The sequence below is a fragment of the Scardinius erythrophthalmus genome, assembly GCF_964197995.2.
Source record: "Scardinius erythrophthalmus genome assembly, chromosome: 16".
Classification (NCBI taxonomy): Eukaryota; Metazoa; Chordata; class Actinopteri; order Cypriniformes; family Leuciscidae; genus Scardinius; species Scardinius erythrophthalmus.
This window is the reverse complement of record NC_138236.1, coordinates 4,664,753-4,682,067: the sequence shown is the minus strand read 5'-3', so window position 1 is coordinate 4,682,067 and position 17,315 is coordinate 4,664,753. Positions and strand designations below refer to the sequence as shown.

Below are 17,315 nucleotides of genomic sequence, written 5' to 3'. Positions count from 1 at the left end.
AAGCTTGAATTTACATTTTCTCATTTTAACAGTTGCAAAGAATTAAGGGACCGAGCAAATAGGCTACTTTGTTTATATAGGCTATTTTTTAGCTTAAACGTAGTTTTCCCCCATCCAGTTTATGTAAAATGATTCACCCTGCCGATCTAACTTACACATTCAAACATGTTATCTTTCCATTCACTTCCAGACTCTGTTTTCTTGCATTTTTAGGTTGTTTATTTCCAGAAAGGAGCAAAGCAGGACGGGACATGTGGATTGAGAAGTTTCTACCACAGGAACAGACTCCGTCCATCCAGTCGTGCCATGAAACGTAAGCAGCTGAGCAGCAGCAGAAGATCCTTCAGCAACCTGGACGGGGCAGTTTCAACAATCACCCTGTGCAAAAACTCAGGGTTGGAGTAGGCCTGTTCCTGGGCACCAGGCGTCTCCTTCAGGATCCCGTAGGTGTTGACAATGAACTCGCTGAAGGGAGGGTGTAGGCGCATGTTATAGCCCAGGGTATGAAGCCTGTTCATGATCTCTGTGTGTCTCTCCAACAGCTGGAACTTATAAGCTTCATCCACAATCCCAGTCAGGGGGTGAATGGAGACCTGATGTTAAATATTGAATGAAACACAGCAAATACATGTCAAAACATCCCACAGGCTCATGTCTGAATCTACAGCCAGCGAACACTTAACAATTACATAATCCCATTTGCATTTGAAGGGGAAATATGAATGGATTACTTATAGTTGTCTCTGCACATAAAGCATTTTGAGAGTCACAAAATGACACATTTCAGCTTTAAAGTCATGATGAATGCATTTTACCATTGCATGCAGCACTAAATAAATATATTTAATAGTCTGGATTTAATATTCTTGAACATTAATGAAGCTAACTAAATACATATATTTAATAGTCTGGATTTAATATTCTTGAAGCTAATTAACTTCTTATTATAGTCAATTGTACATGTGTCTCAATATCATGTCCCGCTCACCTGCTCTATTTTATCTCGTATGTTCTGCACGGTGAATCCATACAGTCTAGACTGTTCCTGGAAAACATGTGAGAGGATTCGACGGTCCAGCTGGAAGGCAATTTCACCCTGCAACCTGCTGTGATCTGCAGGAATAGATCAGATTAACCATCAGTACACAAGACCAGATGAGGATCAGCTGAAGCTTTTTACTTTAAAAGTTCAAACTCATTGTTTGCTCAGAGTTTTTGCAGTTTAAATTGTGTGCCAGGGTTATTATTGTTGACTAAAACTATCGAGACAGAAAAAGTTTTCCTCCACCAGCATCATATAGTGTCCTGGACACTGTTCTGGAAGAGGAAAATCCCTCTGGTCACTGAAGGACTTCTATCTGTCATTCCCAAGATGAACTGATGCTGTATTGGCTGTAAAAAGAGGCCCTCACCATACTAATAAACTATTGTGATCTAAAACCAGGTGTTTCAGTTTCTTTGACCAACTACATACACACATTAGGCGGTTTGGCAACTAACTAAAATAAGTTTAAGTTCATTAAATTAAACAAAAATAAAACCTAAGAAAATGTAAGAATAAAAGATAATTCAAAATATTAACAAAAACTATAATAGTAAAATAGCTAAATTGGAAGTTATATCATGCATGAAACTAGTTTGTAAACTGTCTATACATATCTTTACAAAAATAAAATAAATGTTACAAAGTTTTATTTCTTTTTCTAATTTTTATTCATTTTTATTTAAGTTTTAGTTTGAGGTATTTTAGTACATTAAAGCTAAACTAAATGTTGCCTCTGCAACTAACTGAAATAAATGTTTTCATAACACTTTACAATAAGGTTCCATTTGTTACATTAGTTCTACAACATTTAGTAATCTTAGTTCATGTTAATCTTCTCAACACTTACTAGTACTTTTTCTAAGATCAAAAGTTGTATCTGTTGACATTAGTTAATGAATGCACCGTGAACTAACATGAAAATAAATGCTGTATATATTTGTTATTGTTAGTTACACACCGTTGCCATGCAAAGCAGATTTGATTTGATTTGATTTCAGTTGAAGTAACGGACATGTTTTTGAATAGTAACCCTGTGAAATGAAGGTTGCACACACCTCTGAGTGTGTGGTGTGTGACGGAGCAGCTGGGCAGCTCCTCATGATTGACAGCTGACAGTGTGTGCAGAAGATTGACGGGTGAGGACGTCTTCTGGGCTCTTTTCAAAAGCTCATTACTGAATCTGCTCTCATCCACTGTGCCGTTCCACTCAAGATTCAATCTCCCGCCTGAATTACAGCAAACACTTTATATACAGCACTTAAGAGACTTTGATTACAGTCACAATAAAATTCAGTCTACAATCAAAATAACGAATGATTGAACTCAGTCTATCATATTTCCCTGGACTGGGTGTAGGAGAGATTAAAAATATGTGAATTTATAAAGGAGGCTTCATGATATGCACTATATATTTACAGTGTGGCTTCATGATATATTCAAGAATTCATGCAGTTTTATTCATATTTTGAACACATTTTTTATTTTAGTTTTCATGTTAATTTTGGCATTTTATTATTTTTTAAAATTTTGCTAATAATTTTAGTTTTTATTTATTTACAGTTAATAATTTTAGTGCTTCAACTTATTTCAGTTTATTGCCTATAGGCAACAATTTCGTTTTTCAACTAATATTTATATCTTATTTCATTTCTAAATACTATGGCTCCTTTCCTTCCGGTATGACTGATCAGACCATCGGTTGATGTAAATCTGTTCAGCTCAGCATTTTCTTCACTATCCAAACGATCCATGTCATGACACAGTTCCTCAACGTCCATCCGCAATGAACCGTTTTTTACCTCATCCATTTTACTCTCCACCAGATCAAACACAAATGATTTTACTTCTGTCTTTAAGAAAAGCACAAGAATCAGAATGCTACTATGATGTCATCAATGGAACCGGAATGTAACTGTAGAGATGAGAAAAACATGTCCAAAACAATGAATTTGTTCCTAAAACCGTCTTTATTCCCTTCTTAAAAGTAAAATGGAATACATAAAATTAGCAAGAAGTGATAACATAAACATAAGAACAGCAGAGGGGAAAATGAATCAGTGTATTTGCTAATGATTATATTCATACAACTGATCATAGAGACTAGACATTGTTATACATTTCAGGAAGTACAAATAGTTTAAAGGAACACTCCGACTTTTTGGGACTTTAGCTTATTCACAGTATCCCCCAGAGTTAGATAAGTCCATACATACCTTTTTCATTTCTGTGCGTTCTGTAAGTGTTATTTGATGCACCCACCGCTAGCCTAGCTTAGCACAAAGACTGGATGTAAATGGATAATGGTAGCATACTAATCCCAATAAGTGACAAAATAATGCAAACATTTTCCTATTTACATGTTGTGATCTGTATAGTCACAGCGTGTACAAATAACAAGGCTATATGAGACAGAGACCATTTTTAATCGTATAAATACTGGGAACTATATTCTCGCTAGGCGTAGGAGCACAGCTAACGTTACTTGGGCGGAGTGATTAGCGCAGCACACGAGACACCCTGTGGTGAGGAGCAGAGAGTTCGCTCAGAGTTGGAGTAATAGAGTCAGCAGTTACTAGATAGTAAATTTATAGTTTACAATCATGGGTGTTCGCTGTATTGTAAAGAGCTGCGTCAATAAACAGGGGAGACCAGGTAGCCTAATACTATGATGTTTCATAGAATTCCAACCAAAAACGCTGACCTGATGAATCAATGGCTACAAACACACCTGTAAACAGCATCACGAAGTATTTCGTTTGCTCTGAACGTTTTACTATAGACGACTATTTTGAAAAAATGCAAGTTGCCACACAGACCATGAAACGTGTGCTAAAGGATACAGCCATCCCATCGATAATAAAGGCAGGACAAATTGGATCACCTGTTGCTGCGGTAAGTGTTCCGTTATGTTTTGAGATGACTAACATTAGCCATACTGTAACAGTCACAGTGCCATGCTAATGTAATGTAACCTTAGTAGTGACACTATTACGTGAATAGGGGCTCCGTGTATCCCCTTTATTGTTATTATTGTGTTGTCATGAACACTGTATCGCTCAATAACAAATGAGCGGCGCTAAATGTAACTCTCAGGACTGTAACATTTAACTTGCTAATGAACAGCTTCCAAAGTTTGTAACTCCTCGTCTGTGTATTCTGGCTCAAAACTATATGGTTCGGGATCTTGGTTTGATACACAGTAAAATTCCTCTGACAATTCCTCAAAGTCAGCCATGATCACGAGTCACGTTCGCTACTACCTAGTTAGTCACGTTTGTTTTGTTTACGGAACCATCAACAGGGTGTCTCGTGTGCTGCGCTAATCACTCCGCCCAAGTAACGTTAGCTGTGCTCATACGCCTAGTGAGAATATAGTTCCCAGTATTTATACGATTAAAAATGGTCTCTGTCTCATATAGCCTTGTTATTTGTACACGCTGTGACTATACAGATCACAACATGTAAATAGGAAAATGTTTGCATTATTTTGTCACTTATTGGGATTAGTATGCTACCATTATCCATTTACATCCAGTCTTTGTGCTAAGCTAGGCTAGCGGTGGGTGCGTCAAATAACACTTACAGAACGCACAGAAATGAAAAAGGTATGTATGGACTTATCTAACTCTGGGGGATACTGTGAATAAGCTAAAGTCCCAAAAAGTCGGAGTGTTCCTTTAATCATAGTTGTGTCTGCATATCAAACTGGGACACAAGAAAGCATTTAAGCATGGAAGAAAACGCCACACTGCGTTTGTTTCTGTAAGCATAAACGCATGATGATCTCCAATGGTGGAATTTTAACTACTGCTTCTTCCAAAGATTCGCAAAAGGTATAAAAAGATTTGGATGATGTCCAAATACAGATTGAGGGAAGCGAAGATATATTCCTCGGGACTCAGGGATAATTTCTTGTTCCCCAGAAGCAGCTGTGTGTCCACGGCCAAGAACTGCAACACAATCGGGACATTATTTCATTTATTTTCTTGTATGATATATATTTTAAAGTATTTGACATGTCAAAACACCTCCAGGGCCCAGAAAACACCTCTATTTTAATCATTTAACTTAATATTTGCATGTTCACAGTTCTCTGATATAATGGTCACAACATGCAGGAAAACAAATCAAATTATTTCATATTTTTCGCGTTTTTTTTTGCTTTTTTTTGTACATTTTTATGATTGAATTGATCATTATTAGCTAAAGAAATGGAGCACTTACACAGGTGAAGAGCAGCGCACCCAGCGACGCATAGATGAGTTCCAGAATCCTGCTGTACAGGAAGATGCACAGGATCCCAAAGAAGAACAGGACGATGAAGCACACGAACAGCACCCCGTAACAGGAAGTGAAGTCAAACTTGGTCTGTGATGGACAGGAGATATTTATGAAAATCAGCTTTTGTAAATGTAAGCACTAACACTAGAGATGACCAAAATAGAAAACTATTTTCGTATTTTGTCCTGTACACACGCAGGAAAGCAGACACAAGGTTATTATCGATAGCTAAAGCTAAAACCATGAAAAAGGTACTTGAAATAAAATAAACATTAAAGCTATAAAAACTATAAAGGCATATTTTAAAAAAGAAAACAAAATGAGTAAAATTTCAGTTATGTGCTAAAATTATTAACAGAAAATATACAAATTAAATGTAATTAAAAATATTGACAAAATCTATATTTTACAGTAGTGGCCAAAAGTGATGTCTGGAGGGGAGATTTGTTTTTAATGACCCTACAAGTTTGATTAAACCATCAAAATAAGAGGACAATATTTTATAAGTAACACTAAACTTGATTAAGGTATTTATCGGACAAAATTATTTGGAAAAAATAGCAAACTACAGCTACAAGTTTATATTTTACTATGCAAACAAAAATGCAAATAAAACAAAAATATCTCAGGAAAAAGCAAACATGGACTACAATATAATCAGTTATTAATATTTCATTGGTTCTGTCCTATTTTTGCACGTGTTCCTAGTTTCTTTGTATGGCAGTCTGGCCTAAAATGATTTCGGCACAATTTGGCATGTTTCATTGCGTTATCACAAATACAACCATTGACTCCCAAGCACAACTATGCAATATGCTTACAATATCTTTAATAATATTTTAATAAAGGGTGAAGATGTCAATTTTCCTAGGCCGGACATCACTTTTGGCCACTACTGTATATGCCAACGATACTAAAATAACACTGAGTAGATGTTCATGACAATCTTTTGTTTCCAGTATTTTTAGAAATCTAGCAATCATTCAAAAAACATGCCAATCAAGAACCGTTTGTTGCACAGGACCAGTTCTGGATTTCAAACCCTGATCACAGTACATGAAAGTGTCCGGTTATTGAGACGGCAAGATGAGCGCTGACCTGTAGAGAGAAGACGATCACCGTAAAGCAAACCAGCACCGTAATGCCGACAGCCATCACCACGATTTTGGTATCGTAGAAGCTGGATATCACCCCGACCATGTAGGACATCGCCAGTGTCAGGACAGACTGAAATGCAGGAAATCATTCAGTACAATGCATGAAAGGAGAATTTAAAATGTTTTCCATTTGAATCTGTTTCATCAAAGATTCACCAAAGAAATGAGGTTCCAGGGATGCTTCCGGCGAAAGTCTCCGCAGCAGAGGATGACGAAGTAGGGCACGAGGAAAACTATATAGCCGACCCAGTACGTCCACGTGTTCTTCATCACAAACAGTTTGACGTGAGGCTCAAAAGTGAAGAGGGCCACAAAGCCACAGGTCACTGCCAGCTGCAAACTTAAAACAGCGAACACCTGAACACAAGTACAGAAATAATACAACGTCAAAATTCATTGTTGGGTTTTAGCGGGTCTTATTGCACAGTTACTATAGTTACAGGGATATTTCACCGCGGGAAAGATTAATGTGTATTTAAATTGGGTCATTTATGTAGTAGAAATGTGAAATTATTTTAGAAGTTGGTGCCTTCTAGACTGATAAAACCAGAAAATGTATTTTTTGCTCATGTGAATGAAAGACAACAACTCCCAGAATGCACTTGCTTCGTTGTCCTACGAGGCCACTCCCAAGCCACGCCCACCGGTTACAGAGGGCAGTATCGGAAGAAATGACACAACTAGGCTACTAGTCGACATGAAACTGAAAAGACGGCGTTTTATCGTGAGATCCCCCTATGGGCGGGTTGAAAACATGCGGAACGAGCTCCTCCTACTGGCTGTAGTCTCTCGCCTCTGGCCAAAAAAGCCTCCGATGATGCTAAACATGGGCGGCGCTAGGGAGGGGCTAGCAGGTGTTTCAGCACCCCCAAGAAAGACCAAAGCAGGTCGATCGTCAACTTCATATTTGCAGCCAACACTGACACAGAAAACACTAGTTTATTAATAAAACTCAATGCAGGCGTCACCGGATTTACAAATGCACATCTTGCTTGTTGCACGCACACATATTATGTCGAAATAACGAGATATTATGTTGAAATAACATTATTATTAATAATAAGTCTTTACACAAAATAAAACGCGGCGTTTTTCTAAGCGGGTTAAAAAGGATAACAATAATGTATGGCGTAATAGCACTTTTGGAAGTACTTCGACTCGGCGCAGTAAAAAGTCACACCTGATCCTCTTTCCACCATTGACAGAAGTGAGAGGAAGAGGATCAGACGTGACTTTTTACTGCGCCGAGTCGAAGTACTTCCAAAAGTGCTATTACGCCATACATTATTGTTATCCTTTTTAACCCGCTTAGAAAAGCGCCACGTTTTATTTTGTGTCACCATACTTGGTCGTATAACTACTCGTGTAACTGTTTTTAAATAGGGAAAACGCTGATGTGTTTGGTCACTTCTAAATTCATTGCTGTTAGATACCATTGAATATACTGGGGTAAACTAAGTGCTTTCAAAGTGTCACCGCGCGCTAGAGCGATTAAGTGCACGCACTGAGATGAGAGAGGTATGTATCAACTCGTCTTAGTTAAGGGAATAACAGTTTAATATGAAAAAACGGTGGAGTATCCCTTTAACTAAAACTAAAACGTAAAAAAACATTTTCATAACTTGAATAAAGAAATTATTATTATTTAAATATAATAGTATTTTATATATCAATAAATATACCCGGCGCATGACGTAGGATGTAGGAGTAGCGTAAAGCTTAGGTGAGAGTAAACGCTTCTCGCGTTTCAAACAAATAGGGCTGGGCAACAAACTTAAGCTCCTCCCACATTTCTCTTTAAAAGTTCTCGTTTTAGACTTCTAACTTGTGAGCGGTGTTTTGTTTTGCTCTGTCCTCTGCGCTTCCGCATTCGTCAATGCGTCTTGCGTTGGGTCAGAGGTCACTCTTCCTGTTACCGGAAGCCAGTGATTATAGTTTATAAAGTTATAAATATGGATATTATTCTCAGTGGCGGTCTTAACATAAAGGCATAGGTAGGCGGCTGCTTAGGGCCCCCTACCAGTGGTCATAGTAGGGGGGCCCCCAACCAACCTCAAAAAAAAAAAACCTTATCATCATGACCACTTCAAAAGCATGGTAAATTGTATTAATATTGTTAAGAAATACTTTGAAACGTTGAAGTAGTAGTTAAATTGTCCAGTTCATGGTTATCTGTCCCTACACATACACCCCCTACTTTCACAATGAAATGGACTAGTCCGTAATGGTGCGTGGCGCGAAAGATAAACACGCAGTGACAGGAGGACTGGGAAGTACACAAACAGAGAGGAAGCAAGATGAGTCTAAACACGAAAATTAAATGAAGTTACCCAAGCGGCTCAAATAAAAGAAAAAAGCGAAAAGACGCCGATAAGTATTTGGCAACGCCATACATACCTTCGCCTTGGGCCTCCAATTTGCTAAATCCGCCACTGATTATTCTTACAAAAATGCATGGCTTCGCTTCCGAAGGCCTTTATTATCCCCCTGGAGTCGTATGGATTACTTTTATTATGGATGGATGAGCTTTTTTAGGCTTCAAAATCTCAGGTACCATTCACTTCAATTATAAAACTTGGAAGAGCCAGGATATCATTTAATGTAACTCTGATTGTGTTTGGCTGAAAGATGAAAGTCATATACACCTAGGATTGCATGAGGGCGAGTAAATTATGGGATAATTTTCATTTTTGGGTAAACTAACCCTTTAATAATCATAACACATGAGAACATGATGCTGCATACAGTATGCTTTCCGTTGAACTTGAATCTTGTTTTGAGTGTGTTGAATCTTTTCATTGGTGCTGTCATGAAGGATTGCTCCGTATCAGTGTTTACCTTTCGAATGAACATCCTTCTGATGACTTTATTATCGAGTCCAAAGCCTCCGAACTCGTCCTTTTCATAGTCTGGAGGTGGGTCGCTTTGCACTGGATCACCCATTGCCACTTCTTTCACAAAACAAAAAGGATAACTAACTTAGTTGAGAGTTTATTAACAAAGAGCACGTATTAAAATTCCAATCGAAATTCCAATCGAGAACCAAACTCACTAAAAAGTGAGGTTGAATCTCTTACCATACGGATGTGGTTGTTCATACGGTCCGGGTCCCGTACTGTACGGACCTGTGGCGTAAGGTCCTACTTGAGGATAAGGTTGCTGTGGATATCCAGACCCTCCCTGTCCGTACATGGGATTCCCAAAAGCAGTTGGTGGTGCATACGGGGGTCCAGCATATCCGGTAACAGGTACTCCAGGATCCACTCCTTGAACACCGGCATCATAAGAAGGGGGAGGCATCACAAAGCCTGGCGGGGCAGGCTGAACCATGGTGTTGACATGTGGGGGGTTGTCAAAGCGAGTGTATCCATTTTTGTTTTGTGCCATGACTGGATCTCAGTACTGTAAAATAAATAAATAAATAAATATATACTGTGTGTGTATATGTATGTATGTACCTATCAAGCCTGACCATCAGCACTCCAGTGTTCACTGAATGAAAATCTTGCAGTATCTAGGAAATAATTCACAAACATACATACAGCATAACGACAAAATATATTTACTATAACAAATGTACGTTCACTTTAATGTCTTAATGATTTCTATGCCTTTCCAGGCCTCAAAATAGGATTTTACTTCCCTTATATAACAACGTCAAAAAACAACGTCAAAAGTGGTGTAAAACTATGAAAAAAATCTCTGGTAAGACGCCGTAACAGAGCGTTGAGAAATAATATTAGGATCCCAATATTCAATACGAATATACAAATGGTTACAGAAACAAAATAACAATGTAAGAGAACAAAAGAGACAAATCTGTGTAAAATTGCGCAACATGACACACTGTTTCGTTTTCACTTCAGTAATGAAGAGTATCTGAACTTACATGAAGCTGCGCGCTGTAGAGTAGAGTTGGGTTTTCGAACTTAATTAACACACCTAATCAATTAAACTTGAAGATTCGTCGTAAAAACTCAGTTCTCTTCAGTAAACACGAACAAACCACGACTCTCTCGTGAACGCGCTTCCTTAGAGAAGAGACCAGTGCAGCGCGCCGCCTTGCGGGACACAACTGATGCTGCATCGGTGTGTACATTGTATTTTATATTTTAATATTATGCATGGGTATATCTATTTTTTTATCATCTAAGTGATTTTAATACAAAAAACTTTCTAGATAAAATAAATAATGTTGATTTTTAAGGGTAAAGGATGTTGCACTAATAGTAATTTGACATAGCATCCAGCAGGTGTCAGTGTTAACCACATGTTGCTGCACATTCTTCTGTTTTATTGTGTATTTAGTCCTTCAATACATGGAAAGGGTTTTTGTATTGATATTATCTGTAATACAGTAGGCCTATGCAACTTTACGTAATTTACGTAAGAGGGTGTATCTACAGATTACTGCCTTATGTTATATGAAGGTCTTGATAAATCTGTCTTGTAAACTGTTTACCTGTTTTCATATATATTTAAATATATATATATATATATATATATATATATAAAATTACTCAACGCTATATATATATCTCTATATCATATATATATATATATGTGTAAAATTACTCAACGCTATATATATATATCTATATCATATATATATATATATATATATATATATATATATATATATACATATATATGTACATATATATATATATATATATATATATATATATATATATATATATATATATATATATATATATATATATATATATATATATATATATATATATATATATATGTGATATAGAGATATATTATAGAGAGACTAGTTGACACTTCAGGATTGTGCTGTCGTCGTGTCCACAAGTGTGAGTGTGAGTGTTCACAATGTGAAACACATATCGTTCTCTGATGAACACCTTCAGTATCTTTCCCACATCCGTGTGAGTTACGGTTTGGAGAAACCCTAAAGAGTCTGAACACCCAGACTTTTGAACCCCAGAGTGAAGCACGGGTGGATCAGTGATGGTTTGAGCTGCAATATCATGACAATCCTGACTGTGTTTGATGGACACGTCACTGCCAAGGAGGACTACCGAACTATTCTGGAGGATCATGAGCACCTGATGTTCAAACCGTGTATCAGCATGATAATACACACAGCAAGACTGGAGACAGAAGGGTTTGATGAAGATGAAAGTGAAGTTGAACATCTCCTATGGTCTGCACAGTCTCCAGATCTGAAGATTATTGAGGTGTTTTGGAGGAGCGAGTCAGAAAACGTTTTCCTCCACCAGCATCACACGTTCTCTCAGAAAAAAAGGTACAAAAGCTGTCACTGGGACAGTACCCTTCAAAAGGGTTCTAATATGTACAACTTAGGTACTAATATGTACACTTTTGTAACCAATATGTACCTTTGAGGGACTAATATGTCTAAAAGGTATGGCCACAGTGACAGCTTTTGAACCTTTTTTTCTGAAGAAATGGCTTAAAATCCCTCTGGTCACTGTGAAGGACTTGTATGTGTCATTCCCAAGATGAACTGATGCTGTAGGCCTATTGGCTGAAAAAAGAGGCCCTCACCATACTAATAAACTATTATGATCTAAAACCAGGTGTTTCAGTTTCATTGACCAACTACATACACACATCAGGCGGTTTGGCAACTAACTAAAATAAGTCTAAGTTTATTTAAAAAAAAACAAACAATTTTTTGTAAAAAAAAACAACATTCAAAATGTTAACAAAAACTAAAGTAAAATAGCTAAACTAGAAGTGATATCATGCATGAAAATAGTTTGTAGACAAATGTGTCAAATATAGACAGATATGTCTATACATATCTTTACAAAAATAAAATAAATGGTAGTGATGTGACATTTGAAGCGAGTCGTCGAGGCTTGTGTCGAGAAAAATGGGCGTGCCAGATGAAGCCGAGATTTGAGGCTTATGTTGTTAACGTGAAAATCACGTGACTAATGACAAACGAGGCCTCAGTTTGTGTGGATACGTCATCGGTTCGGTCTGAGTGTAGCTTCCGGAAAAGGGGGTTCGAAACTCGCGCCACCTTCTGGGTGTTGTCAGTAGTAGAAGCATTTGTAGTAGTGTCAGAGAGTTAGATAACTATCATTGTCATTGTCATTATTGTGTCATATATGTGTTAGGGCTGTATATTATTACATCAACAGGTTAGAATAGTTATAGCATATCGTTATTATTAATTATAGTAGGCCTAGCTATATTATAGTCTTGTTATATTAATTAGATAAGATTATTTGGATTTTTGGATCTGGACTGGACTGCTTTTTGATTTGGATTGCCCTTTTGGATTTGTTTGCTTTTTGTGACCTCTTTCTTTTTCCTGGTAATGGAGCCAGCAAGAAAGAGGAAATCCTCCCTTCTGGGCTCAACAGAAGCATCAGTATCCTCATTTATATCAGCTGGCACTGGCATTTTTATGTTCCCCGGCATCCTCTGTTCCTTTGAACATTCGATTATGACGTATCCTCTCACGTGGCCTCCTGGGATAGAAAAGTATCCATCGGATGAGCACTCGAAAATCTGGGTGGAAGCTGTAGGTCATCCGGGAACTTCTTGCCTACTCTTTTATGATATGATGTTTCGAACATACTACTCCTTTCACATACTGTTTTCTCTTACTATATAGTATAAGAAGGCATATTCGAACGCACTTTAAGTATACGTACGTCCGAATCTCGCGAGAACGTCACCCAGGTAATTCTCGCCTACTCTTTTATGAATACTAAGGATTCGTACATACTTTTTCACTCAACTACTGCTTTTCCCCACTATATACATGAATATCAGATGATGTCACCAACGTCTCCTCACCGACGTCACTCACTTCTAAAACTTGTCTGCCGCCATCTTGAGTACCTGATTCACGTCAGTCGCAAACATGGTGGCAAAGGAACTAGCTATGCTAGCTAGTAGTCACTAGAGAGTGACCTCTTCCTTTTTCCTGGTAATGGAGCCAGCAAGAAAGAGGAAATCCTCCCCTGTCTGGGCCTCAACAGAAGCATCAGTATCCTCATTTATACCAGCTGGCACTGGCATTTTTATGTTCCCCTGCATCCTCTGTTCCTTGTGAAAGGATCTTTTCCAAGGCTGGAGAGTTTTTGTCTGAGAAGAGGAATTGTCTAAACCCCAACACACTTGAAATAATTCTGTTTCTCAATAAAAATCTATTGTAATCCTTCTTTCCAGACTATTCTGTTGCAGTTTACTTTATTACACTCCCTCCAACATAAGCACTGCACTCAACACAGTGTCACTTTTGTTGTTCATACTGTCACTATCCAAACAATTTATGAATAATTAATTAACTGTGTGTGTGACAGTTGTCTCTGCACAAGTAAATTCAGACAGAGAAAGATACATATTTTATATTATACACAGGTAATGGACAAATGTCTGCTCAGGTCTGTTTATTATTGCAAATGAAAGGTTACAGACATTAACAGAGAGTAATAAATAAATAAAGGGGGGGGGGAATCACTGGTTCAGAATGAATTAAGTTGTCTGCTATTTCTTTGCACAGTAGCTAGGTGTCACTATAGTGAGCAATTCTGAATGAAGCTTCGAGTAATGAACCTTTGGCTGAAGCAATGGGCTGCGAGGTTCAGGAAGCCTCATTTTGCCATCACTAATAAATGGCACAAAGTTTTATTATATGAGCTCAAAAGTCATCTAGTTCCCCTTCGTCAGCTTACTATGACGTGAGTCAGAAGTGATTCTGACGAATGGGGATCACTTGCAAGAGCTTATCTACTTCAAATGAAACTAACGAGCCAATACACATTGGCATGCGATAATTGCACCAGCTGCCGTGCATCGCGGCGCGAGCATGTTATGAGCATCCTTGTTTTTCGCTTCGGAGCCAGACGGTGTATGCTGTTCTTATCTCCTGCAAAATCTACTGAGTGTCTTCGAGTCTCTGCCAAAAAGAAACTGATTCGTGGTGTTGGTGTGACGGCACTGACAGCGAGGGTCGCGATCTCTCTGCGTCTTCTCTCTCAGCATAAACAGGTGTTTTCATAGCTTTGTCGGTTCGGTGGGCGTGACGATTGAGTGCTCACACTGGATTGCATTCCTGGTGTGTAGCCGTGGCTATCTCCCTGTGCGTTTCAGCACCTCAGAGCACTTCTAAAAGAGCTAACACGATCTGTCTGCGTCTTTTTCAAGATGTCATTCAGATCGTGTGTTTCTGGATGCGGCCAATGTTTGACATGACCATCGCGGCGTTACAGTCGAGACTCCATTACCTCGAAAGAGGTGGAGCCCCTTCGCTTATTCCCCGATCTAGCACTGCTTCTGCTGGGCAGAACTTTAACTTCGGTTAATAGCCTTGGTGACCTGAGGATCACAGTGAGAGGTAACCCGCCGAGCCAGTCTCCTCGGGTCCTTCACTCCTCTGTAACGCCACCCGCGGAGCCCCCAAGAGAGCGGTCCAAGTCGTTTCTTTTGGCGCTCCACCATGCATCGGAGGGTGAGCTAATGTCCTCTGGGGATGAAGACTCGGCTGCGCTGCCTCCTTCGGGTGTACCAGCGTTGTCCGAATCAGACCTGGAGCTCACGGCTATGCTTTCCCGGGCCTCAGCTGGTTCTTAGCGCCCCGCCCCAGTGCCCTTCTTTCCGGAAGTGCATGAAGAGGTTACCAGACCATGGACAGCACCTTTTTCTGCCCGAAACCGTTCTGGTGCCTCTTCCCCCCTCACTACCCTTGACGGCGGAGCGGCGAAGGGTTACGTGGGGATCCCCCCCGGTGGAGCGGTCTGTGGTGATGCAGCTGTGTCCCAAGACCGCTACCTCCTGGCGGGGAAGTCCACGCCTCCCCTCCCGGGCGTGAAGTTCTCGTCCACTCTCGCGGACAAGGCTTACTCAGCCTGTGGAGAAGCTGCCTCTGCCCTGCATGCCATGGCGCTCCTGCAGGTCTACCAGGCCAAGGCGCTCAAGGAATTGCACGAGGGGAGTTCCGACCCAGGGGTTATGCAGGAACATCGATGGACCTCGACCACCGGGCGATGAAAGTCACTGCACGCTCCCTGGGTTGGGCAATGTCCACGTTAGTGGTCCAGGATCAACACCTGTGGCTGAACCTGGCAGTCATGCGTGAGCCTCTTCGGCGATGCTGTGGAAAACTTTGGCCAGCAGTTTTCCGCAGCACAGAAGCAGACGGAGACGATTAAGCACATCCTGTCCCGACGACCAGCTACTGCCTTCACCCAGTCGGCGGCGGCACCTCCGTCTGCTCGTCGCTGAGGGCGCCCCCCTGCGGCCGCCTCCGCCCCTGCTCAGCCTAAGTAGCAGCAGCCTCCACCCAGGCAGCAGTTGGCCGGTCGCAAGAGGAGCGCCCAGCCCGTCCAGTGCGGATTGCAGTGAGCGACACTCCCATGCCTTGCCACTCCTATCCCCCTCTTCCATCGCCAGCGGGCAGCAGCGTGCGGCTCGGGGAAGCCACCAAGCCTTCCCACGCACCCTCTGCCCCACCCTGGAACCAGGTAAGGGTGGCACAACACACTCAGACTCCGCTTTGGGCCGCCTCAGTGCCTCCCGAGCCGAGTCCCTGTGTTCCACCTTGCTGCCCCACCCCGGGTACATCTGTGGTCCTGTTGGTCCTGCTTGCATGGTGTCTGGGAGTCTGGCTAGCGCGTCCCAGCCCGTCTCGCTGGCTCATCCGTACCATCAGACTTGATTATGCGATTCAGTTTGCCCGGTGCCCTCCCCAAGTCTTGTGGGCAGAGATCGATGTTCTACTGGCGAAGGATGCGATCGAGCCGGTTCCTCCAGCCGATATGAAGACAGGGTTCTTACTTCATTGTACCCAAGAAAGGTGGTGGGTTACGGCCAATCTTGGACCTGCGAACCTTGAATCGGGCCCTGCACAAGCTCCCATTCAAGATGCTCACGCAGAAACGCATTTTTGAATGCATCCGTCCCCAAGATTGGTTTGCAGCGATCGACCTGAAGGACGCGTACTTTCATGTCTCGAATCTTCCTCAACACAGACCGTTCCTGCGGTTTGCGTTCTAGGGTCGGGCATATCAGTCCAAAGTCCTGCCCTTCGGGCTGTCCCTGTCACCCCGTGTCTTCACGTAAGTCGCGGAGGCAGCCATTGTTCCACTCCGAGAACGCAGCGTTCGTATTCTCAACTATCTCGACAACTGGCTGATCCTGGCTCAGTCTCGAGATCAGTTGTGCGAACACAGGGACTGTGCTCTGTCACCTCAGCCTGTTAGGCCTTCGGGTCAACTGGGACAAGTGCAAACTCTCCCCTGCGCAGAGGATCTCTTATCTCGATATGGAGTTGGACTCAGTCAACCAGACAGCGTGACTCACAGAGGAGCACGTCCGGTCAGTGTTGAACTACTTGAGTACAATCAAGAGCAGGACTGCGGTCCCACTGAAACTTTTTCAGAGGCTCCTGGGGCATATGGCATCCGCAGCCGCAGTAACGCCGCTCGGATTGCTTCATATGAGACCGCTTCAGCAATGGTTTCATGACCGAGTCCCGAGATGGGCGTGGCAGAGCAGCACGTACCGAGTGCACATCACCCCGCACTGCCTCCAAACCTTCAGCCCGTGGTCAGACCCTTCGTTTCTATGGGCAGGTGTTCCCCAAGAAGAAGTGTCCAGGCATGCTGTGGTGTTCACGGATGCCTCTGCCACCGGCTGGGGGGGCCACGTACAATGTGCATGCAGTTTCAGGTCTGTGGACAGGGCCTCAACTGCATTGGCACATCAATTGCCTCAAGTTGCTCACAGTACGCCTTGCGCTGGGCCGCCTCAAAGGGCCGCTACATGGCAAGCACATACTGGTCCGTACGGACAGCACTGCGACGATTGCGTAC

General features: G+C 41.2%; 2 protein-coding genes across 3 annotated transcripts; both read right to left on the bottom strand.

The window, feature by feature from the left end:
* Window positions 1-192: 192 nt before the first annotated feature.
* LOC308703975 (speriolin-like protein) lies at window positions 193-2,823 on the bottom strand (the record flags this gene model as incomplete). The annotated part of the gene is made up of 4 exons (XM_081388022.1): window positions 193-593; window positions 989-1,113; window positions 2,101-2,271; window positions 2,739-2,823. 4 exons carry the CDS (start codon window positions 2,821-2,823, stop codon window positions 270-272), a joined length of 705 nt encoding a protein of 234 aa, XP_081244148.1. The 3' UTR covers window positions 193-269.
* A 176-nt stretch (window positions 2,824-2,999) lies between these two features.
* Window positions 3,000-10,554, bottom strand: LOC308704323 (protein lifeguard 1-like). 2 transcript variants are annotated; one of them, XM_081388528.1, is made up of 8 exons: window positions 10,373-10,554; window positions 9,561-9,885; window positions 9,322-9,434; window positions 6,640-6,840; window positions 6,425-6,553; window positions 5,270-5,413; window positions 4,629-4,995; window positions 3,000-3,306 (listed from the first exon to the last, which is right to left on the bottom strand). In XM_081388528.1, the coding sequence occupies exons 2-7, from the start codon at window positions 9,868-9,870 to the stop codon at window positions 4,846-4,848; spliced, it is 1,047 nt and encodes a 348-aa protein (XP_081244654.1). In that variant the 5' UTR covers window positions 9,871-9,885; window positions 10,373-10,554; the 3' UTR covers window positions 3,000-3,306; window positions 4,629-4,845. The 2 variants fall into 2 exon arrangements, with proteins under 2 accessions (XP_081244654.1, XP_081244655.1); XM_081388529.1 differs by having other exon boundaries at window positions 4,638-4,995.
* Window positions 10,555-17,315: the final 6,761 nt, after the last annotated feature.